We start from the raw sequence: 25,757 nt of genomic DNA on the forward strand, positions 1-25,757 counted from the left end.
GTGCGTTCTCATGCAGCTTGTAATCCTTTTAAATCACCTGTTACATGTCTTGTTGTTGAAACTGGACACAGAGAGAGAATGTTGCATATTTTGTCCATTACCTGGGTGTCATACTTTCCTGAAGCATTCCAGTCTGTATCACTGCCTTAACACCTCCGATCTCCTTTCTCTTCTCTTTTTGCAGTGAAGTTCGACGACTGCATGGGCAACGAGGCGGTGGCATTCCAGAGCAGCGACCCCAGCTTCGGCGTGAGGTCAGACGGGTCCATCTTCGCTCAGCTGGAGGGCGTCGGCCTGGACGAGCCGGTCCAGTTCAAAGTGACAGCCAGCGGTCCACACACGCATGTCTGGGAGACGGTGATCCAGCTGGCGCCGATCGACCCACCTTCACTTCAGCCCAGCGAAAACGAGGTAAGAAACGCACACAGGGGCCTCGGGAGTGTAAAGGGAAGAAAAAGAAGTCAAAGCTCCTTGGGGTGTGAGGCGGTGTGAGGACAGAGATGGAAAGAGAGCGGGAGTGTGTACGGAAAAGGAGCCAATAGTCCACGGTTGGACAAGATAGTATCACACTGCCACAGGGGGGGAGAGCAGCATCCCCCTCACCTATAAGCTGTTATTGGAAAACATCTGTCACCTTGTCTGCCCCGTGTGCCCTCCACTCCGCCTTCTCTGCTCCAAAGCAGGTAGAGGTGGATTGGGACCGCAGCCTGAGCTCTGCTGCCGCTGACGCCTCCTCCTCCTCCTCCATTACTATAGAGCGACGCGGCCAAATCTGATAGTGTGTATCAGCGGTTCATCAGATTGGGTAACGACACACAATTAGGCACCTGTGTTTCCACTAACACATTGCAATTCGAGAGGCCTCAGACAGGAGGCAGACATGTGTAAAGACAGATGTATCACTTACTAGATAATATGTCAGACAAGCGTCCCACTAAGTATTAATGGGCTAACTCCGCTTTCGCTACGAACCAGCTGTCGCATCCAGAGCATCGATATTCATTCAGCTGAATTTCGTTTAACTCTGTGTTGGTACATAAATTAAACACTGATACTCCAAACTCCCTGTTGGTTGGGGGCACACTTAATCTCTCCCTCATTGACTTATTTGGTTGTTTTTGAGGCAGCGCTAACCCACATGGACGAGACCATCCTAGCCAACACAAGTCGCTATTCTGCTTAATGTGGCGGGCGTTAACACTCGCCGAGGTCGCATTTGATTTGATGATCGACCTATTTTCTCACAATTACTTCGTATTATCAATCGTTTTGCACATCTGGTTCCATGTTTAAGTCTGTGGTCGAGCTGTGGCGCCTCTACTTATTTCACCTTCTTATGCATTTAAACAGAGAGAGAGAACTCTGCAATTTTAGATACATTTTAATTGTCCCTTTGAACTACAGTTCCCCCATCGCCGCCTGAAGCGCTGAGTTAATCAGGCTCGATAATTGGCAGAAGGTAAACACAAGAGATAAGAAAAGATCTCCTGCTCTCAAAATGTTAGTTTGAAGATCTTTGGCTTTTCCCAAGTTAGACTTCTTTTAGTAGTTAGATGTGTGGATTCATGTGACCGTAGGTAGTGTTGACTTTTTAAAAAGTTTTCAGCCAGATTTCCTTGGAGCCTGCATTGAACAAATTCATAAAAGAAGACGGGCCAAAGGAAGTCACGCAATCGTAGAGACAAATGGAGAACAAATTGAGAGGCGCAGAGCAGAATATCAGCCAACAAAGGAACTATTAGTGAGAGTGGGAGGAAGGATGAGTATGTTGTTAAAGCTGAGAATAGTTTGGCCGGCATCATCCCTGCACTTTCTGAGCTCGGGCTGCTTCCACTCTGATTCCCTGGTTGGTGCGATATGAGCTTCAATATTAAGCTCCAGTGTATGAAAAGGTCAAATGAGTGGCTATTTCTATTTTTCTCTCCATTGAGTCAACTAATACGGTGCGATAAAGACGCCGGGGAGCTATGAACCTATAAGCAGCCGAAAAGACGGAGAGGGTCAGAGGACGGAGATATGCTCGGCGCTGAAACAAATGCCTATGCAAAAAGAGAGCGAGATCAGAAAGCGGGGTGCCGAAACAAAATGTGATGTTTCATTATGGAAATGGCACTTTGTGGCGCGCTCTGTTGAATAATAACTTCCAGATGTCTGGGTAGCCAGGGGCTGGTCTGATATCAAAGCACGCAGGCTTTTTGAGAAGCCAGTGGCATGGAGGGGAAGAGCCGAGACCACAGCCAGCTGGCGGAGGCTGATGGCACCAGGGCCCCGGCGATGGGGGGGTCCGGGGTCCTTTTCACACTCTCTGACTCCTGTTCACATGGAACTCTGTGTGTCAGCGTGTCTGCAGTGTGTGTGTGTGTGTGTGTGTGTGTGTGTGTGTGTGTGTGTGTGTGAGGGGGCTTGGTTTTTCTGGGGGGGGGGGTTTCTGAAAGATTATGTGGGATCAAATGTGGGCTATGCTAATTTCAATGGTTTTCAGTGCCGCAGACAGTCAAATGTGTGCTTGTGTAGGATGTAAATAGTGTGTGTGTGTGTGCGTGTCCGTGGAGGAAAACACTTCAAGCTGGAAATCAATGGACTCTATTCAGATGTTAAGGACTCTGGTATCTGCCTCCAAGTCGCTTCCTCTCCTCGTCTGCTGTCTGTCAGACCAAGTGCGCAGATATCTTCAGTCACACACACACACACACATTTGTGCACAACCTGGCAGTGCCCTACTCTAATCAAAATATTTTACATCCAAGGATACTGCAGTATGACGTTAAGAAGTCAGTAACTATAAAAATAAATAATATAAAAATGGCAGCTGGAAGGGTTTGGATTATTGATGGATTCATGTGAAATGTATAAAATCAATTTTGAAGTTAGTGAAAAAGTAAAACTGCCAACATTTGAGCAGTTGTGGACATTGTGGAGCTTTTAGAGCCGTTAAGTGATTTACATGCCATGTGTAGAAATACCACAGGAATAAGTTAATGGGAAAATGCTATATTTCCCACAGGCACGGAGTAGAAAACCTCATGTAAGGTAATTATGCCTCAAAACATTGAACCTGTGTGTGTGTGTGTGTGTTTGAGCGAAAGAGAGAGAGATTACGAAAGAGGGAAACAGCTCCTGGTTTGGATGCGATTTCACCATGGCAAGAGAAAAGCCCACTTAAGCTCCTCGCAGCAGTGATCGGCACATCTCCCCCCCCCCCCCCCCTCTCTCTCTCTCTCTCTCTGTCTCTCTCTCTCTCTCTCTCTCTCTCTCTCTCTCTCTCTCTCTCTCTGTCTTCCCCTCTCTCTCTCTCTTCTTCTTCTTTTTCTCCTCCTTTTTCCCCCTCAGGGAGCTCACTAGTACCTGTTAGCATGTTGTAGATAAAAGGATCTAGAGCATGACTTATTTAGATACGGGGGGGTGGTGGTGGTGTGTGTGTGTGTGAGGAGGGGGTCACATCTGCTTCTGCTGCTTCTCCCTCATCCCCCTCGTTCCATCCCAAACACGTTGTCCCCCTCCACCCCTGCCTCCCTCCCTGCACTGGTTGGAAGTGGGGCAACTATCCCCTGCAGTAAACCCCTCTAAGCCCCCAACCACCACCACCCCACCCCCCTCCCCCGCTGAAGAAAAAGAATACATTTGTCCAGAACACACTTGCATCTGTCTCTTCCCACTCTCCTGACAAACTCTGCTTAAACACACATCCATGTTGCTCCTGGCAGTTGCTGGTCTCCAGACTGTGGACTTCCAAATGCGAAGGATCATGTGCATGTTTCAGTGAACTTGTCACACACTACACCGAACATGGAACACGGCAGTGTGTGTTCAGATGGCTTGACTGTAGTTAGTACAAACTGGTGGTGTAGAGGGCAGCAGCAGCAGGAGGAGGAGGAGGAGGAGGATCTGGTGGGTGTTGGTGCTTTTTCGACCGTGAGAATGTGAGCAAGCTGCTCACATCTACCAATATGCTACACTTTTGGTCCGTGTCTGGGGTCGAAGCGCCCCTAGAGGCCGTGGAAGGATCTGCTGTTCTCTCAACAAGTTGATTCAGTAGCGTCTCAGTTGGAGAAAGAAGTCTTTGGGTATTTCAAAATACTTCATTATAAGAACTAGTATTATTAGTATCATTAGTATTGTTATACACATCAGCTCTCACCAACCCCACATACAAAAACATAGACAGCTATTTCCAGCAAACAAGCTCTAATGAACCAAAAAGATCTACAGTAACATCCCAATATTTATTTTTAGATAAAATTCTGCCTTTTTATTCCACCTAAATGCCAAAATATCATTATCTCTACCAGTCATTATCTCTACCTCATTTTCCGTTGCACAGCACACGATGATGAAAGTGGGTTTGACACTTTCACACATTCCCCTACACCTCATATCTCCACCCACCCACACACACCATATGCCCGGTTGCCTGACACATTTCCTTTAAAGCGACCTTAAAAGCTTTCCTCTTGGGCGTCCATCTAATGAAGACAGTGTTGAAAGCATTGTTTTCACCGGCAGATACGAGCAAAATCCTCCGAGAGACCTTGACTCGGCAACAACAAACCCGGTGAAACAAAGACGGTGAAGAAAAAGACTTTCTTATACTCTGCAGCGTACAGGACCCTCAACTTTCAAAGTACGCCAGGGGCCATTCTCGTCTTCCAACACTGCAGCCTGCCCCTGTGTGGTATTTCTTCTTCATCTTTCAAATGTCAACTGCAGGGGAGGACCTATACGGCTACATAGTACACACAAGTAATATAAAATGAAAAATCGAGGGAGGTATTAAACAACACCAGCCTCTTTATATGTAAATGTATGGTGATGGAAACGCTTTCTCCTGTGCTCCTGAGCTCACAAGTCTAGATTCCGCCTGCACTCTGACATGAACACACTGACACACTCTCTCTCACACACACACCCGACACTCTCTGCCTGAACCATTTTCTGTAAAGTAATGGAACTGAGTGGTTTCTACTGTTTGTCTCTCGCGAGCGGTTTCCCAATTGCCGACTGTGCTTTTAATGCAACAGTTGAACAGATTGTGACGGTAAACACAGGTCACATTCTGGACCACCACTGTTTGCTATTTGACACTGCTATTCGTATTTAGATGATCAAAGTTAGTGCAGATGCTCCTATTTCTCCCGCTGGAATAAATCATCCGCACATGCAAGATGGATGTATTTTTGTCTTCTTTACCTCTTGCTTGAAATGTTAATGCACACACAAGTATACATCTGCTGCCTTCTCTATTCCTGGAATAGCTGTTACTGGGACCAGCTGTCAGGTCCTACTGACTGGTAGGCGAGAGGAAGGAAAACAATAACACTGCAAGAAAAGGGCACGGGGGCTGGCAGGGGAGCAAGGGAGAGCAAGGGAAACAGCTCAAGAGGATGCGATTGAGATGGAGAGCGCAACTGATGGATAGCATCGGCAATGATATCCGTGACTCGATTTTTTTCTTTCGTGTTTTCACTGCCTCGTAACCCTGAGATATGTTTGTAAAGGAGGAACTCTGCCAGAATGTCTTTGGCTGGCTTGTGTAGATCTACTATTGGCCCCGATAGACCAAGGAGGAAGCGCAAGAGGTCAATAAACAAACCCAGAGATGTTGCAGCCAATGTCACCTTGACCTGTCAATCTGCAGTACGGCTGGCACAGTAGTGTGAGAGAGGCCACGTGATGACATCAGCCCACGAGCCACCATGTTGTATTTACAGTTACATTTCTTGGTCCCTATCCTCCATAGTTTCATGAGTTGTATCATTGTATCCACATATTTGTATTTTATCTTATTTCCTTTCATTTTATTTCCTTTATTTCCACAGAAGTACATTCATTCAGTGGGTCGATATGTTTGATAGTTGCCTTGCCCGGTGTAATGCTTTTGGCTTGTGAATGTTCATGATGAGATTAAAAATGGGCTCCTTTCAACTTCTATATTGAGCATCTTTCAAACAGACAGCTTTGTGATGGTCATTGGTCTCTGCGTCTGAGCCCAGTGTATGATGAGCGCAGATGATTCAAGTGTCGGTCCAGGGACAGTAAATCTAGCAGCACACATGCAAACTGTTAAACGCTTCTTTACCCCAGGTGGAAGTGAAAACGTCTCCTACCGGCACGCCGACGTAAAGAATTCACTTTAGAGATTTCCGGGGGATTTTTGTAAAGAAATACTGCTTGTTGCCTTCACGGCCCGCGAGAGATGCCTCCTCTTCCTCTTTACTGCTCCGCCGTGTCTTCACTGCTTGACAAGGTAGTTAGTTTGTGAAGTTTTATCATGCCAGGCTGTGTTATCGGTGCAAATAATGAAACGGAGGATCCTACCGTGCCAGTAGCTTTAGTTCAGCGGGCTTCAAACTGTGTTGGAAATCTCATAATTATCGACACATCAAACACACATGAGCAAACCCACAAAGTGGCAAATAGGAGGCGAGTAAATATTCATTTCAGAGTGGAATGTTCGGCTGTGATTTGCCGAGGTGTGAGCAAAATGTGAAGACTTGTAATTAGTACTATCAAATGATGATTAACTTTCCTAATTGTCATGCATGTACAACATCTCTTGGTTAATTTAAGTAAAAGGATTCAAACGTGACATACGTGCCTCATTTCCTGCCACTTTGCTCACATTTGCATCACATCTGTAAAACGCGTGTAGCATTCCAAATGAGTTGCATTGCTAATATATTTAAATCTGCACCTTCAGTTTCGGCATTGAGCAACAAATACATCGACAGGTCGGTCACTGATATGATTCACAGGCTTCTAACTCAAACCTTGTGTTGTGTTTTCAAGGTGGTGAGGGAAGAGGGCAAGGTTGCTGAGAGGAAGGAGAGGAAGGAGGCTTTCCAGGCGCCGCCCGCCGTCATCATGTTCCCCAAGCACGGCCTCAACAGCTCCACGGGGTTAAGAAGACAGAAGAGGGACTGGGTGATCCCACCAGTCAACGTCCCGGAAAACTCTCGAGGACCTTTCCCGCAGATGCTCGTCAGCGTAAGTGAAGTTTTTAAAGAAATTACACGTTGGGATTCACTGGAGGGCACTTGGCTTTGCGGCTGAGTCGGGAGCGTGCCGTGGACCGAGACAGAGAAGCCAAGTCCGTGAGCATGACTGATTTCCTTGCAGATGATTATGTTCTCTTTCCGTTGATTTGATTGTGGCCACAAAATGTTAAGGTGTATGAAAGAGCGGCAGCGGGGTATTTTCAGAGCTGCGTCTGAGTCGTTACAATCTCCCGTGGTGTGACGGCCACTCGATTGCGACGAAACAAAGGATTTCTTCCCCTTTTATGCTTCCTATTCTTCTTTTATAAGGCTATTTTAGAAAGGGTGTTCAAAGTTCAATATGGCTTCATGGCGCCCTTTGTAAAAATGCAATTCATTACAGATCCTTTGCTAAAGCTGTAACTCTGGGCCTCGTGTGAGAGATTGAAGTACTTAAGACGGAAGTATGAAAAGCTGCAATTCTCAGGCCCCCGAAGATCTCAAGGTGTATGGTTCATCTCCTATGCCCCTGAAAGGAAGCCAAACCCAGTCTGGCCTTCTCCTTTTTAACTTTTCCTGTCTGCATACATATTCCTTGAAGGTAGAATGTGTGGGCAACAACATATCGGCTTGTGATGCTTATCGTTATTCAACAAGCCTGTCCTCAATTTTTTAGCACTCTAGACTGCAACAACAACAACTAACCACCATCAGAGCAAACTTCAGCTCGAGCAAACTGCTAGTTTTGAGAAGTGCAAAACAGGAACACAACACGGAGGAGGTTGGAGGCGAGTCTGTGAAAAACCTGTCTGAGAGAGAAATCCAAACACGAATAAATGCATGTTTGTGTAAATGTGTTGAGCTGTAGCGAGAGCGCTTAGAATTCTGCGATTTGGTGACTGCGTCTCTTGTGCCCTGACACGTGCTCGCCGCGCTCATTGCAACAAATGGCGTGCCGGGGGGGAAACCTGCACTCCGTTCCTTTCCCACTTTCCCTCTCCCCTTTATCTGGAATCTACCCATCAGCTTTTTCATACTGTTTACTAAACTCACACTCTATCTGTTTGGAAACTGAAAATGCAAAAGAAGCATTTTTGTTTCTTTAGTTTTGCCCTTATTTGTTTTTCAACCTGGTTTCATCCAATTCCCCCGGGGCGAAGCCTGGAGATCAGCTTGAGGGGAAACTTTTTTTTTTTTTTACCTCTTTCTATTTTGTGAAAATGAAAAACCTTAAGGCGGAGATGGGAGGGTTTGTAAGTATTTGTTGTGGAGCTGCAGTATGTGTGTGTGTGTGTGTGTGTGTGTGTGTGTATGTATGTGTGTGTGTGTGTACCCTCGGCCTGGCATGATTTGGCTCTCTCCTCTCCGCCTGCTAAGCCCCACAGTAAGACTAAGACAGCCACATGCCGGCCAGAGAGTTTTGCTTTCTCTACGAGAGACGTGGCGGCCTGGGCAGGAAGACAGACAGAGAGAGAGAGAGAGAGGGTATCAAAGGAGCTTTTTGAAAGAACACTGCAGCCAAAACACAATCCACTTTGTGCAGTAAATAGGTCCGTTAGGGGCTGTTGTTTTGCAGTGGAAGTGGGAGTGGAAGTTTCAGAGCAGAGGAGAAGTGATGCGATGTTGACGCCTCTGTCAGGCTCTCGGGCTCCCATCTCTCTCTTTAAAGATGACTGGAGGGCTGTCGAGGACAAAGGGAGAAGTAGATATTTTAGCAGTGATGTAGCTCTGGGGTGTCGATCACATGGGACGGGGTCCTGCCACGCTTATCGCCGACGTGTTTAGCTCTCTTTCCAAAGCGTTTATACTTCTGCTTTGGTCCTCCGCTCCAGGCTTTTGTTGTCTGTGTATGTTTCACTGGGATTTCGCTCCAAACACAAAACAGGGGCGGAGGGGGGGTAACTGCGCCGACTAGTATTTAAAATGAACTCACGCTGTGTCACACAATGAAAGGATTGCAAATACACAAATAAGATTACGCAATGAAATGTTACTTAATTGTCCCATTTGCGTTGCCAGTCAGTGTTTTATTGTTCAGATGAAATGTGTGGCTGCCTCTTGTCATCTCCTCCCTGTCCCTTCAACTGTGCCATTACTCAGAGTGGGGTGGCAGCGTGATGCCCACCCTAATAGCCTGTGAAGTCACTCACTTTCCTAATGGCCTATTCTGTCATCCAGCGCGGCGCTGATTGACATGCAGGCAGTGGCCTTCCACCACCGTCCTCCGTCGTCCTCCCTTGCCTGACCGCGCTGCCATCACTTGGACAGTTTGGGGTGACAGCAGCTTTCACCCGCAGGTCTCCGGCGCTGCGGCTTTGATCATGCCAGCGCCGGGTCAGGCAGGTGTCAGGGACAGAGGCCCCTGCTGACCGGCCTCTGAGCGATCGGCCTGACATGGCTCCAGGGAAATGTTGACTGCGGAGGTGAAGCCTTGGCAGGACCGAGCAACCATCGCCCTCCAAAACCGAGATGATGTCAGAGCTCAGTGGGGTGTTATTAATAGCAGTGATTAAAGAAATGCTCCACTACCACTGACTGCACCTCAACTGTCAAGTGTTGCTCTAATAGTGCGCAACTGTACTTAATTATATATTAAAGCTTTTACTCATGGAACAAGCACTCTCCAGTGTTAGTGGCAATGCAGTAATTAAGCTCTGGTTCTGGCACAACTTGACCTAGGTGGAGCAGCAAGCTGATCCATTTAGTCCACCAGCACTTGTCATATGAAGAACTAGAAATGCAATTGAAGTTAAAAATGTTACCGAAAAAAAGAAGACTGATCACCAACAAACAGAATACCAAGAATGTAACCTGGCTTTTTAATCCAGAGCATTTGATTTGACCAATTTCCACACAAGCATGCCAAACTTTATTGCCTCAGGATTCTGTTTTCAAACAGCAAGAGGCCACAACTGAATGGAGAATGGATTGAAAGACTCACTTAAAACATTAACTGATCTACTGCACTGAACAACTGGTGACTACGCTCATAGATCAAAGTGTTTAATTAGATGAATTACACCGTCTTTGATAAAGGGAAGAAAACTCCACACAAAGTCACAGTCGCCGGGCCACAAACATCTACGATACCTGATTCCAAAACTATTTATTTTTGCATCAGGAAGGAAGGACGGGAACAGATGTGTGCCCATTGGCGCCCCCTGTTGGCTGAACAGCCTCCGGCGCTATTGAATGTATGGAGAAACACTACAGAAGGAAAGAGACATCAATCTCAAGCTATCATCAGGAACAAAACTTAAATCGATTTGAAAAATGCAGCAAACATTCAGCAGTGACCTGGTTTTTAGCTTCCACTCCCCCTTGTTTTCCCCAGAGGATAGACCCCCTGCCTGAGCCCGCTCGTCCTTCAAAGCCAAAGCAGATCAGCGGCGGCGCACAACTTTTAATAGGCGGAAGGAATAAAGGCTGGTGAAAAAGAGGGGAGAATAATTTTCACAATAAACAGGTGTTCTTCTTTTTGGCTCCCTCTTCTGCGGCCAAACAGCCATCAATAGCAAGTAAGGGATATAGATTTCTCACAGAGGCTTTTTGAAACCTACCATTGATCCCCACACTTCTCCTACGGCAGAGAGGCATCGATTTCTTTTGCTTGGGTAAATAAAGACCCAGTGTACCCCCCCCCCCCCCCTCTCTACCAGCCCCACACACACACACACACACACACACACACACACACACACACACACACACACACACACATTACAACAACCGTCAGCAGAAAGACAAACAAACCCTGGATGAAACGACAATTTAGACAGAGAGCACGATGCAGGTGCGTAGAAGCGTCTGCATGTCCCTTGAAATGTCTTTTCCACCGTCCTTTGTACGGACTCCGCCCCGCCTCGGGTAATTTGTTTAAATGGGACTTGGGCTCGGCTCTGTTGGAGGACCCTCGCCTTCCTCATCCCTCACCTGATCCGCCATTACGTCTCTCTCTCTTACCTCTGTCCTTCCCCTGTCCGCCATCGCTCTTGGTCTTTCCAAATTCGCGATCCCATTCCTCTACAAGTCACGCCTACTGTTTATGTACTGGTGAAATCTCCTCTGCCCTCGGCAACACGTCACCGCCCTTCTAACGGGGGATATTATTTCGAGAGGGCGAGATATTTATTTTCAGAAGCGGGAATATGGGATGTGAAACGGGCTGCAGCGGCGAATGAAATGTTGCTTTATCGGTTAATATTTCTCCGGGAGAGGGTTTTTGCTCCCACCACCTATCCTTTCCTTGAGACGTCGATGTCCCGCGCTTTGATAAAGTGCGCCACTCCTCAATAATGACACATTGCACTGACAGGGGTGCCATGGAGACAAAGAGCAGTTGTTGGAGCAAGAAGCCAAGTACCAAAACGAGCACTTTTACTGCCACAGGTCGGTCATTTGTAACACCTGTGCGCGCGGAATAGGAGCGTATGTGCTAAACAATAACTCAAAATGCAGGATCCTGTATCTGATTTGTAGTTTCTCGCAGTGTGTGTTTGCGGTTCCTGCCGCAGCACCTGTGTTCCAGTTTCCACGGCGCTCTCTGGAGCATGTTCACAAAAAGCGTTTTTCCTCGAGCAGAATGAGAGAAAATTCCCCCCCTGAGGTGTCTGCTTTCTCCTCTGCGTACGTTTTACCAGTGATTAATGACTGCCGCGCTTCACTGACAGACACGGCAAACAACAAAAACAACAGAAAGATGGAAGAGGAGGAGGAGGAGAGAAAAACAACGACGGGGGGAAAAAAAACGAAATGTAAAAGGGAGAGACGCACAAAGCTGTAACACGCTGTACAAGGGACTCCAAGAAATAAGAACATGATTGTGGGAAAAAGAGATGGGAAAAGGCGGAATAAAGAAGAAAGACTGTGGGGACGGAGGCATGGATTAGAGGCATGTCTGTGTTTGTGTTTAGGTCTGATGGTCTTCCTCCTCGTGGCCTCTTCCCTCGAGTCTAATGAAGCCTTTCTGGCATCTGCTGCCCCGCCAACACCAGCGATACACTAACCCCCTGTCTCATCCCTCCTGCCGCGACGTGCCATCCACAAACAAACACACACGCCGAAAACGACTTGCAGAAAACAAAGGAGCAATAGTGTTGTTATTGTTTGGGGTTTAGTTTTGTCGCGTTTCTCTTTCATCCCTCAACAAAGAAGAAGGGAAGAAGAAAAGAGAAATAAAAAGCTTAGCCAAAGACACAAGGCGGCATTTTTCTTGTGTTTTTTTGACCCTCGTCCACTAAAGAAACCGCAGAAAGCTGAAGCCCGGGCATGCGCGTATTTAAAGGATCACAGTCCCATCCAGCGCTCGGGCACTAGGAAACCACATCGTCGGCCATATGGAACGCTTTACCAATCGCACAGAGCTCATTTCCAGGCTGTGAAAACAATGGGATCGTCTAGCAAACGCAAGACCGTACACCGTGTTCGCCGCCGCCGCTGTGCATGCATTCAAATGCGGTATTGTCCTGCATGCTTTCTTTGCTTTGTCTTGGCAGGCGTTAAGCTTTCGGGGATACACACACACACACACACACACCGTTTGGAGTTTGGAAGTTAGCGAAGAAACAATGAAGTTCTTTCAGATGCGGGAGGGTAAACAGGGGGGAGAGACCCCTGTCCACCGTGTCAGCGCTTCATTTGCTTTTTGTTTTATTCAACAACACGTCTTGGCTCTTTGCTTGATTTTTACCTCCCGATGAATCCACACAGGGCCGTTCCACGCCCCAAACCCAACTGTGGATCTCCTTCCAGTACAGATTTCTCCTGTTTGAAGACACTGGTAAACAATTTGGCGGACTACGCAGCTTGATATTGATTGTTCTTCTTTTGTTCAGTGAAATAAAGCATTTTCAGGTTTTCTGTGTTTACGCCGTGGTGCTGTGGAGTCTGAGTGCGCCCGCTGGGTCTCAGGCGTCACGAATAGGAATTTATTTGAACAAAAAAATGGATAAAGACCTGCTCCTATGACGGCCGGGAGGAAAGTGGACGGCCGCCTGTGAGCTACGGTGGCACCGTCGTGGCTAAAACATCGCAAGAGTGCTTTCCATTGTACTGTCTGGCCTAATGGAGCCTTTCTCCTGCGCTCTTATGTCTCTTTTGACAGCTCGGCCCATTAGCGGAGCGCCAATCATATGGGTAGAGCAAGTTTCATGTAGTTGGCAGAAGAAGATACACACGCAAAGACGTTATATCTCACGCAAGGCGGAGGTAGAGGGCAATAATGAACACGCACACACACACACACACACACACACACACACTTGCTCTCCACCACAGTCCCTGTCCTTGCATGTAATAAATACCTTATGAAGTTCATTTCCCTTTCTCTAATGAAATTAGTGACATCAATGTAATTACATTTATCAGCCTCAGGAAATGGAGTCTCCTCCAATCTCCTGGTATTGACGGGGAAACAAATTATTGCTACGTTTATATAATTGTCGACAGCATTTGGAACTTTGCTTCCTCCTGTGTTGGGGGGGGGGAGTGAGACTGAAATTAAATTTTCGCTCTTAATATCAAATCATTTCTAAATTAGTAGCGAGAAGTCCTGGTAAACACGTTCATCAGTCATATTCGCTTGTTATTTATGAAGAATAATGGCCCCTGAGCGGAGACGACCAAGATAAGCGCCTCAGCCACAACGGGCGCCACTAGGCAGTGCCCCCTCCTGGGTTTGGTTGGTGTAAAATTAAACAGTAAATCATTTTCGCTCAAAAGACACAAGAGTTATGTCTGGGTCAAGGGCAACAGTTCCGGGCTCTTTCATAGGAGATGAGAGGACTTTTATGAAAGAGATAAATAACGGCTTTACAAACAGCTTCTGTCGGGGAGGCCCCTGGAGGTTTGCCCGGGCGACCCCGCAGATCAGCAGGAGGACAATGTGCGTATTTGCCTCCTGCGTCGTGAGAATCAAACCAAAGATATTCAAAAGCGGACGAGGGATGAATAGGGGTGAGCGGCAGCGGGGAGTCAAGGTCAGTCCAGATGAAAGACAAGTGGACGGAGGAAATATACACAGCAGATGAAGGAGAAGACAGCGGAACATTCCGGCGTGATGCTTCTCAGCCACCTCTGCTCAGTAATGTTCACATGTATGCCAGAGGGGCTGGACGCACAGAAGGAAATCTGATTTAACACGAAGCACCGGCATTTAGACGAAATGGAAGAAAAGAGTAATTGCAAAGGAAAAAGACCTTGGGCATGAGATTGAATTGAATGCGAGTGCTGTTGGATGCAAGTCATGTGATGTAAAATTCTAATCTCACTTAATGTGCGCTTGTAGTTTTCCATTTCCCCCTCTTGTCCTCTTTCTTCCTTTCTTTCCTTCTTTCTTTCTTTCCTGGAGGTAAAATGTGAGGCAAATCAGAATGGAGGCCTGTGCCAGAAAAATCTGATCCTATTTACTTTGTCATTTACAATAAAAGGCCTCAGTCAGAATCTTTTCATCCAAAGTATAATGGATACTGTCACGGGGTGATCGTGTTTCTCTGTGCTGTTAAACCCCCCAAAAAACACAGGGAGCGAGACAGACAGACACACACCAAGATACATCACCACGGTGTGTGTGTCTCCCTCTGTGTGTGTGTGTGTAATAAAATTCCTCACTGAGCAATGAAATGCTTTACAGCTTCTCAAGATGAAACGGCTCCTAAGATAAACAGTTTAGCAGCAGATAAAAAGTTGCCGGTTTTTAGCTTTGCAGCTCTCATTGCAGCTCGCTTATGAGCAGTTCTAGCCAATGTTTCCCCCACGTTGCCTTACACGTTTTTATTTGCTCTTTATTTTCAGGGAGAAAAGCACATTCCACTCCTAACGCCCTATAAAAGGCTTTAACGTCCCACGTTGTTCATGAAAGCCGAGTGATGCACGGCTCCTTCCACACTGCCTGGCGCGGCGGCGTGCTGGGGACGATGTAATTGTTCATCTGAGGCCGAGCAAAATGCTTCTTTATATAAGGTGATTTGTACGGGATGGCTGTATAGTTAGTATCTCTTTAAAGAGGACTCAGCATCAAAACGAGCCAGCGGGGCCGCCGGTGCGTCTCCAGCTTCCCGGCGATGTTTTTTCCGAGGGATCTAGCGGGACAACAAAGAGGTTCCTAGAAACTGACCCCCCTGGATCTGATCCACTCTCTGATCTGTATCAATCACACCAGCGACAGGCCAGCTGCTGAAGAAACGGCAAAAACAACACGTACACGAGCCATCTGTGTGTCATACTTCAGCTCAGAACAACAAACACACACACGTGCATGTGAAGCTGTACGCGCGCACACGCACTCCCCCTCCTCCTCCTCTTCCTCCCCCCTCCTCCTCCTCCCTCCTCCTCTTCCCTCGTCCAAGGTTCATTTGTCAAGATGACAGTTGGACTCTGGCTGAGGTGGAGTTTGCCAAGCAGAATCCCTTGCTTGGTTAGTGGGAGCCAGAACATCCTGGGAAACATTCTGACACACATTCAGAGGCTGTGGGGGTGACTCGCGTGTGTGTGTTTGTGTGTGTGTGTGCGTGCGAGTCTTTGTGTTTGTGATTATGTACTTGCAACTTTTCAAAACAGCCAGCAGCGGGATGGCAGGGTCCATCCCCTCTCCAGCTCCTGCTTGAGCTTGGCACGGGGTCGGACTTGGCAGGCTCGGTGACCCACTTTGTCAAGCTTCCAGTCAACATCCAACATCAGAACGTATACTGCTGAACACCTTTCCTCTGTCGCCCTGACACACACACGCACGCACACACATAGACACACATCCGCCCTCGGACATCTGTTTACCTCATCTTGATACCTCCAAAGTGTTTGTCCCTGTAGGCTGGGAGGGAGCTGTTCTTCCTCTTCTTCTTCTCCCTCTCTCTCTCAGCCACGTCCGCTGGAAACGTGTCCACCGTGATGTCACTGGACGTGTTCCAGCTGAGGCTGACGGGAGAAGAAAATGAAAGACAAATTTATTCCGGGCCCTGTTCCTTCAATCGATCGTCTGTTTTCTCACAACACAGATTTACGCGACGAGGTTAACGTCCAATTAAACGCGGCCCTGGCAGCTCTCCTGCAGGTCGCCGTTCTTCCTGTTTCCTGCCAATGCGTCGTGCTCCATTACAGATGTTGTGCTGATGCAGTCAATTCGCATCCACTTTCATGTTTGTCCTCCCTCACCCCGCTCTTTCTTCCCCTCCATTTTCCCTCTGGTCTGCATTTCTCCTCCTCTGCTGGCTGGGGAGAGATTCTGAAAGCCAGAAGTGGGAAGAGGAGGAAGGAGAAGAAGAAGAGGGAAGGGTTGTGTGGATGGGTGTGTATGTGGGGGAGTAAATGGCAGGGAAAAGTGCAACAGCGGCAGATTTTGCCCCGCTGTCACTCCGTCTCCCACACACACACACACACACACACACACACACACACAGAGATACACACACTCTTAACAGTCTGTACTCTAATTATCCAGATTGGGTTTCGTGGGGATGTACAAGTGAGGGGGAGGGGAGGAACAGGGTGTGTGTGTGTGTGTGTGTGTGTGTGTGTGTGTTTGTGCGTGTGAGACAGGGGGGGGGGGGTCCTTGATATTGTCCTTGTGGAAGCCTGTGGGAGCAAGCGGAGGAGTTATTCAAGCATCCATCACACTCCCGATTTCACAATTCAATCAATTCCCTAATGCAGGACAGATGCGCAGACGGACACTTGCAGAGAGAGGAAGAGTGAGAAAGGGAGGAAGAGTGAGACGGCAGTTCTTGAAGCTTAAAGCGAGGGGGGGGGGGGGGGGCCTTGGCTGCCTCTTTGTGTTTCCTCCACAATGGCTGCCATCTTTTCATTCTCCTGTCTGGCGGAGGAGAATGAGGAGGGCGAGTTGTTCCATTGTTACCTCCTGGGTGAATAGCACCTCTAATTTGCCATAAGCCGGCACTATTAAGAACGGCAGACTCCTTTCACCCGCAATAATTGGAAAAGTCATTCACTGCTTAACTTCCATTACTGCGTGTTATTTCTAATAATATGGAGGAGAGACTTTTAATCATCTGACCTGCGTCACTTCCAGCTACTATTCCAAACAACCCCAAAAAGCGCATGGAGTTAGACATCGACTATTTCCTCCTGCCTCTTTCTGCCTCACAATCTCACACACACACACACACACTCTCATTCATACACATCACACAGGTACGATTTGAGCGTGTGCACTCCATACATCCGGCGCCGACTAATGAGTGCAAGATGTTTTTCATCAATTTCCTTTTTATGTTTAAGTCGGTTGCTGCATTTGTGAAAATCCCCAAAGACTCAAACACACACACACACACTTATCAATCCCGCCTGTACTTTCTCTGAATAGCAAACATCAAAGTCGAGCGCCAGTCTGCGTTTTAGGAAGGCCACGGGAAAACTCTTAATACAGATGCTTTGCTGACTCTCTGCAGAACGCGCACACACACACACAGGACGTCCTTTCATCCTCGTATATGGGACTCTTGCCCGTTTCTAAAAGATGGAGTGTTTGAGTGTATATGCACCTCTCTCTCTGTCTTGGAGACTTCTTTCTCTTCAGAGAGAAAGAAGTCTCTGTGTGTGTGTGTGTGTGTGTGTGTGACCTGCTGGCCTGATCCCCGTGTCCCTGCCCTGCCTGCTGGGATTTACTGTAGCATCCAAGGGGGAGGAACACGTCTCTCTGTTTGTTCCTGCCGGTGTGTGTGCGTGTGTGTTTGAGAAATCCCCTCTTGGCTGAGCTTTAGAGCTGAGAACAACCTGGATTACAGCTCTTTATTGGTCTGTTGCCACTCTGTGACAGATGGCACAGCGCGCCAGTGTCGTTTGACCTCAACTGTACTAGTTTGTGTGTGTATTTAACTTTTCGTCCGTCATGATTCCCTTTAATTCTAGTAAGTGGACCCCTGAGATCTGCGTTCCAGTACCCATGCTAGAACAATTTGTCTTGGTGGTGTGTTATGTTGGTGAGATATAAAACCTCATTTCTTTTGTGTGTAAAACTGAAAGTCTCTTTCTTCCATTTTCAATCGGAAGCTCCACGGCAACAGCCTGCCGACCGTCTGAAGTCGCCCGAGAGATCTAATGCACCAAAGCAGCGTGGCAAATCTCGCCGAGAAGGAAACTCTTTTTTCTGTGTTTTTAAAATTGAACTGTTTCTTCAGACGAATGCATATTAAGTTCCAAAAGAACGGTTTGTGTTTTTCGCCGGTTTCAGGCTTGAAAGGTAACGCGGCCGGTTTGCCTCCTCGACGACGCAACAGCTGCCAGACAAATCGGATAATCTGCCGTGTTTTAATGTCCCGTGTCTGGTTTTGTGAAAGGAAAAGAGACCTAATTTGAATGCGTTTGTCTTCGCGAATTTAAGTCTGATGCCGTTAGAGACAGCTTGACACGCCAGACCCGGCTTAGACCTCAGATATCAGCAGTTTGCGGCAGAATAAACCAGATAAACTTAAACACGTGACATTCTGCAGCAAACTGATTGCGTTCCTGAAGTTCTCACAGCTTATTTTTAGACACATGTTTATGTTTACACTACTGTATAACACCTACGCCAGAGCCTGTGTTCCTCTTCATCTTTTGCATATCACACCTACTCTCCTAATCTGCCGCGGTGACAGTTGTGTGGGCTGAGGAAGCTTAAATGTGACGGTAAACAAATGCAGTGGTGCTCTGCAAACGGCCCACCACCCAGACTGAACTTCACATTGAAATGCAAGTTACCAGAGCAGAGATGAGTCACCTCCTGTCATACCAAGTTTTTGCACGTTGGTTTTGCATTTTTTGAAGTTTCCAAATATAATCCCGGTCGCCTGAGGTGCTTTTTGTGGCGAGTCGGTAAAGATTTAAATGATCAAAACGGAAAAAGGTTTTGCACACGGCCGGTTATGTGGACTGATTTATTTCCAGGTGACACAGCTGTATTTTCAGATAGAGGCATGCAACTCCTCTTCTTTTGTGTTTAGTAGCGATACCTACTATGCAGTGAAGGAACAGCAGCCAGGCCTTACTCACATGGCCTCCCTTAATGGAAACACTGGCTGGTTGCATGTGTACTGACAGCAATATGCATGCCATCATCTGCTCATACATCATACTAGTGAAACACTTAATATACCCACAACACCAGTGCAGTCGCATGTATTATTACAATGGGACCCAATATACCAGTGGAGCACTTCGTTAAATGTTACTCAACATCAATGTTTAAGCAGAAAATTAATTCCTCAGCATGAGAGCAGTAGAACTGTGCGACTACGTTATTCATTTCCTTCTCTTCATCTCATCTCCTCTCCTCCCCCAGTAGACCTGGTGGCATGGTAATTTCTCATTTGATTCAGTCTTGCCTGGCAGAAGGGAGCTAAGCTCACTGATAAGATCTTCTTAAGAAGCAGACAAGTTGTCAGTAATGAAGGGAATTGCTTTGATCCGTCAACAAATAGGTCATTTAGGCAGTGTCTAGTTTCTGATGCCTGATGATGCGCTCTCTCTCTCTCTCTCTCCCGCTGTCTCTCTCTCCCTTTCTGTCATTGAGTGCTTCTCGTCCTCTCGCTCTCTCTCCCTCTGGCACACGTGTGCACGCTTCTGTCACACACACACTCGACACAACATACGATGACTACAGCAGGGGAATAGGAGGAAACCAAAGGGGAGGGGGCAGGGGGGGAAGTAGCGAGGGGGGATTTTACCATTTATTGGTGCTCTTGAAATTTAAATCATTTGTTATTTATTGCCCAATGGGGACTCTGGTGTGTGTGTGTGTGTGCATGGCGAGAGACAGCAGTGGTAGCAGAGCTTCATTTAAAGCAGCTCTCCCATGCTGAGCTCTTTCAGCACGTCCCCTCAACCTCCAAAGTGAAAGTGGCAGAGTGACAGTGAGAGTCGCTCACTATTTAAATGCCGCTCCGCCTGTCATAATATCCTCTGATAAAGGAACTAGACGTGCAAAAATGCAACACGCTGATTCATTTCCTTGACATCCATTATTGGATTCATTAATGCATAGCTGTGTGTATGCATGTGATTTATTACATACATTATTAATCATTAGGGACACGGTGGCAGTTGCACTTTGTCATCGCTTTGTACTGCGCTGAACGTTGAGGCTTGTGGTGTGAAAATTGGACGGGTGAAAAAGATCCATACTGTTTCCATACGTGACGGACACAAACACACACTGTATGTACAGTATGTGCGCACATGCAGCCATGTGCAAATGACAAGAAGAACCCTGTTGAGTTTGAGGGTGCTGGCGTCATCCCTTAACGGTTTTCAGTGTGGCCACGGGAACGTTGTGGGAGGGAGAGCTAATTGGCGGGAATGACTGTGGAAACATGCAGCTGGAACTTCTCCCTCCGAGCGGGAGGACTTGGAAGCGAGTGGGGAATCGGGGGGGTGGGGAAAACCCAAATGGAATTATGGAGAGCTATCACTTCCTAACTGGTGAGGATTTATACGCCACTGCCAAGGCCAACGGATTGAAGTAATTTCATTTTTCATGCATGGCTTCTGTCCCCACGGAGACCTGAAGCAGTGAGAGAGAGTGAGTGAGAGAGAGAGAGTGAGAGAGGGAGAGGGAGAGAGAGAGAGAGAGAGAGAGGGAGAGGGAGAATACAGTGAAGGAGACAGGGGGGGTGAAACAAGGCAAGGGGAGGAGAGAGGAGAATGAATGAGAATGGTTGGCAGCTTGGCAGTGGGGTGTGTAATCGTTGCTTGTGTGCTTCAGAGAGAGATGGAGATGTAGTCGAGGTGCCGGCGCCTCTTTGCTTCGGAGGGTAATGAGGGTACAATCCCGAGTTCAACCGAGCTGCTGTTTGTTAGTTTGTTAGTGTTTAACGGGCCCGGGCTTCCTTTGAAGTAATCGTAGCTGATGCCTGCAGCGTGTTAATCACCATAGTTGTCAGCGATAATATGTGCAAAGCGTTCTGACATTCTCTTCCTCCTATTCCCCAAAGAAAACACAAATTCTTGTGCGATCGCATGTTCAATTAGACAGTTAGACAAGAAGAGAAACATGCGGCGAACATGTCCGATGGCCTTGTGGCGACGAGGAGGAGGAGAACAGCGGCGGTGAGGGTGACAGGCTTTTTACTCGTCCACCAGGAACAGTCAGGATGACACCTGTCCAATATTGTATGTCCTTCCCTCGTCCTTGTTAGTTGCTCCAGCTATTTTCTCGGCGCCGGGCAGCGAATCCCGGCGTGTCAAAACCGCGGCTAAATTGGTTCCATGGGTGCTGAAGGATGGAGACAACTTTGGGCAAGAGTCTCTCTTTTTAAGGTTCACTCAAGCTCCTCGCTGAAAACGACATTGATTACAATAAATAGGTTGGCCATCTGTGTGTGTGTGTGCGTGTGTGTATATGTGTGTATGCGTGACACTGGTGTGAGTTATTTTGATGTACTGGCGGATGTTCATGGGTTGTCATGTAGTTAATGGACAGAGATGGGATGCTTGGAGCCGCACACTCTATTTGGCGGCTAAATTGAAAAACTCCTCCAAATGAGTCCCAATTACACAGTGCTTCAGTCCAAATCACAGGCCCAGCAGTGCACTTAATGCACCTATTAGCTGTCTATCTGCAGAGGAGAGCTCAACCAAGATACAGCTCTATTTATTAAAGGACATTCTGCTCCCCATCTCGCTGCATTATGAATTCATTCTTGCCGTGTGTGTGTACAGTTTGCGTCGGCGCGAGTGTGTTATTTGCGGCGGATGGGAGTCGCAGGTGTGTCCTTTGTCTATTTTTTCCGGGGGCTGTGTTGCCCGTACACTTGTTCAACAACTGATGGAGTGTTCTCATGTTTGTTTGTTTGTTTGTTGTGCTGCAGATCCGGTCAGATCAGGACCGAGACATCTCCATTCGATACAGCATCACTGGTGTGGGAGCCGATCAACCACCCAATGAAGTGTTCAGTATCGACCCGGTGGCTGGAAAGATGTTTGTTACCAAACCACTGGATCGAGAACAACGCTCCTCATACCACGTGAGTCTCTCTCTCTCTCTCTCTCCCTCTCCCTCTCTCTCTCTCTCTCTCTCTCTCTCTCTCTCTCTCTCTCTCTCTCTCTCTCTCTCTCTCTCTCTCTCTCTCTTTCTGTCACTCACACACACACATACACACACATAAAACAGCATTGACCTTTTACTTTGTGCCCACAACCACCCCTTTGCAGCTAATTACTCCTGTTATGATTTCTCTGTAACACACACCCTCACATCATGCTTTCTATAATATAGAATGTGCTTGATTTTGTCTTTTAAATTAATTACAAAACAAATGTATCTGGATTTGATTATAGGTATTTATTTTTTATTGCTCTATAATCTATTTACAAACAGCGAAAATGATTAGAAAAACATAAAGGAATTAAAAGTGTGAAAACCCTTTCATTAAACGCATTTAAGCCATTTCAATGAACGTTACATAGTGGCATTCTATTAAGCACAGAATGAGCATATCACGTTAATTAAAAATTGCATTTCCTTGAAGAGGTGCGTGTGTGTGTGTGTGTGTGCGTGTGTGTGTGTGTCTTCAGAAAAAGACATTGGCTGTAAGTTTGGATTACAGTTATTGTTGTTGTTGTGTTGTGGTATAATTGCATTTGATTTAATTGCTCTCACCCAGAGGTCTCTTCCTCCTGTCTGCATGAGAAGCTGTCGGTGTTACAGACCAGCCAGTTAGTGAGAGCAGATTTATATCCAACACCGCCTCCAATCAGTGAGGTGATTTGTTTCAGAGAGGCTCCGGCTCACTAAAGGCTGCCGGAGTTAAATTCCCTTGTTAGGTGCGGGAAAAAGGGAGTTTGTTGGTACGGAAACACGGAGCAGGGAGACAGCAGATGGTACAAGCCAAAGGAGTACAAACGTAAACAGATGAGGTGAGGCCTTCCAGATCAATGAAACGTCGACACGGGGAGCGTGACGGGGAAGCAATTAAACGCCCTTCTAGAAAAACACGATGAGCAACTCGGCCAAAAGAATTTCCATCGACCTGGTAGATGTAAATAGAGCGTAATGTGATCGGAGGAGAGTACAAAGTTAGAACCTGACTTTGTGGACTTTTCCTTCTTGTTTACATCGTGTTTCATGCAAGGAGCGTAAACAAACAGCATACAGTCCGGTGCTCCTTATGTCACAAAAAAGGAACGAGTTGTCTTTGAATTCCACCGCGCAACAAGATGCATTTCACATGAGGAGGAGAAACCTTGGAGCTTCCGTTGTGATTGTGCTGTTATCTCTATCTGGATGCGGAATGCACAGCCCGGCCTGCTGCAGTCTGTTCTCTCCCCCTGACTTTCAAGATAATAACATTAATGGGGAAGCTGGAAATACAACTTGCCTTCCCTTAAACATGGCGGTAATCTCTGACTCCCACTGTTATTGAATTTTAAGTGCGGGTGCATGTAAGGTGGGGTGGTGGCGATAAGGACCTGGATGCTGGGTGCAGGACAGATCAGACAATGTGGTCGGGGTTGTGGGAGGAGGAAGTAAAGTCAAATTAACCTGAGGACGCAGCAGAGTGGAAGCAGATGGAGGAGAGGCGGGGATGGGCTGTGGAGAGGGGAGAGAGGATCCTCCATCCTCCCAGGAGAGGAAGCCGATCGAATATGCTGCTTATTCCATTTCCTGCTGCAGCAAGACAGCATTGTTGGCTGGAGGCTATTTCAGTGATCCAGCTGTCATGGCCCCGCAGTGACCAGGGTGCGAACGGTTCGGCCTGAACATGTCCTCACCTGCCTCTCCTCCATGCTCGGTGACAAAAATCTGCCGTGTTGAAATCTCCCGTGTCCTTCCTCTTTTCCTTCCACTTTGTCGCCGTTCCTCTCTCACTCAGATGGATGCTCCCAGGATCAAGCGGGGCAGGAGGTCCTTCAAGCGGAGCACGGGCCCGCTTCTTGATAGCTGACATTTTAACCAGACAGATATTCGCCCGCCTGTGTTGTTAGGAGCGGGATGTAGACTGATCTGAATTCTACAGGTTCCTCCATTATGGGATATAAACTAAACATCCCTTGCGATTTCAGCCGACAGAAATATCACTGAATAAGTCATGTTCAGGGATACAAACATTCCCAGGAAAGTAAATCAAAACAGCTTTAGAGAGAATGGAGCGGTTTATTCTAAAATGCCACTACAGCGTGTGAGTTTGACCTTCATACAGCATGCGGAACAAACAAATCCTTATTATTCAGAGATATTCCCCGAGAACGTAGAGATATATGTATTTCTTTCTTGATTTATTCATTTTTTTTAATTCATGACATGGAAAGTATTGCAGATACATTCCAGGGCATGTATTGATCTCTGTAATTATTCCATGTCTGAGCTCTGTGAGAATTCTTCTTGGATATTCCATTGATCTGAGCAAGGAGGAGTTTTCGTTTGAAAATCAACTGACTGTGTTTATGGAAATTAAAAGATTTTAGGACTCGCCAAGCAACCAAACCCAGACAGGCCTGGGACCCAAAACGCAGATCCTGAAACAGACAGCTCGTCTTTACTGCCGTGCCAGTTCCCCATAAAATAAGATGCTTTTTTTGTTTTGCTTTGCTTTGTACTGAGATAAAAAACTCCAGGGGACCGAGCGTGAGAGATAAGAAGTCTGCACAAACTCTCTTTCAGAAAGGCAATTTCTGTATGAGGAAAAATAGCCTGAATTTCACTCCCGACCCTGCCTACTGTTGTTTTTAATCTTAGCCCTTCTAACTTTCAAACATTTTGATTAAATAATGCAGATTTTACTCAGTCTTCTCTTCATTCTGTTTATGGGCAGGATTCAATGCCAGATTCAGAGAGCAGCAGTGTGTGTGTGTGTGTGTGTGTGTGTGTGTGTGTGTGTGTGTGTGTGTGTGTGTGTGTGTGTGTGTGTGTGTGCGTGCGTGTGCGTGTGTGTGTGTGTGTGTGTCTGTGTCAAGGTGGTTTTCTACTGCCACCTACTAGTCACCTCGGAGAAAAAGACTTTCTATCTGTTTGTGTTTTATTTCTCTTCCTTTGGTTTGTGGATGTGTGCCAGGGGTATTAAAGTGATATTCAAACATGTCAAAACCTTTTTTTAAAAGGGTTAAACTCTAGCTGGAACAGCAGTGGCTACAAACTACTTCATAATTCATACAGTACGTCTTATAATCCTGTTATTTATATTATATTAGGCTTAAATCAATAAATGTCATAACTAAGAATGTAAAAGTACAAATTAATCTTCCTGTTGCATTGGTGTCTTTAGAGATTGCTTCATTTTGTTACTTCCAATCCAATCCAATAATGCTCACAGTACACTGTTCGCCTCACTGTGTACATTCATCATCAAATATTTATCAATTCATTACTTTCTCCAGTAATAGTTTAGATTTAACCTTTTTCCTGGTGTTGTTCTCGTCTCGCAGCTACGTGCCCACGCCGTGGACATGAACGGGAACCAGGTGGAGAACCCCATAGACCTGTACATCTACGTCATCGACATGAACGACAACAGGCCTGAGTTCAAGAACCAGGTGTACAACGGCTCTGTGGACGAGGGCTCCAAGCCAGGTAACTATAGAGGGGGTGACAGACGACATCACCCGTGAAGGTTTTGACGCGATAGAATTTTCCGTTCCCTTGATTTAGCTGACAGAGCGACGATCTGTCTCCCACAGTGGCGTTTTATTATGCTGCCACACCTGTAGACATAAACAAAGAGGCTCAGCAGGGGAAATGTACCAGACTGCAGCACCACCACTGGTCACTTCATGTCAAACCTCCCAGTGGAAGAATTGGAGATACTATATGTGTGTGTGTGTGTGTGTGTGTGTGTGTGTCTGTGTGTGTGTGTGTGT

General features: G+C 46.9%; 1 protein-coding gene across 1 annotated transcript in view; it reads left to right on the forward strand.

The window, feature by feature from the left end:
• The window catches only part of LOC143013555 (cadherin-4-like), a 170,576-nt gene that overhangs the window by 121,750 nt on the left and 23,069 nt on the right, over positions 1–25,757 (forward strand). The window contains exons 4-7 of the mRNA XM_076167233.1: positions 185–411; positions 6,787–6,984; positions 21,773–21,928; positions 25,326–25,470. Coding sequence (XP_076023348.1) covers positions 185–411; positions 6,787–6,984; positions 21,773–21,928; positions 25,326–25,470 — 726 coding nt within the window. The remainder of the gene's footprint in view (positions 1–184; positions 412–6,786; positions 6,985–21,772; positions 21,929–25,325; positions 25,471–25,757) is intronic.

The sequence above is a fragment of the Genypterus blacodes genome, unplaced genomic scaffold (assembly GCF_046128005.1).
Source record: "Genypterus blacodes isolate CSIRO-AG114 ecotype Tasmania unplaced genomic scaffold, CSIRO-AGI_Gbla_v1 ptg000156l_1, whole genome shotgun sequence".
NCBI lineage: Eukaryota > Metazoa > Chordata > Actinopteri > Ophidiiformes > Ophidiidae > Genypterus > Genypterus blacodes.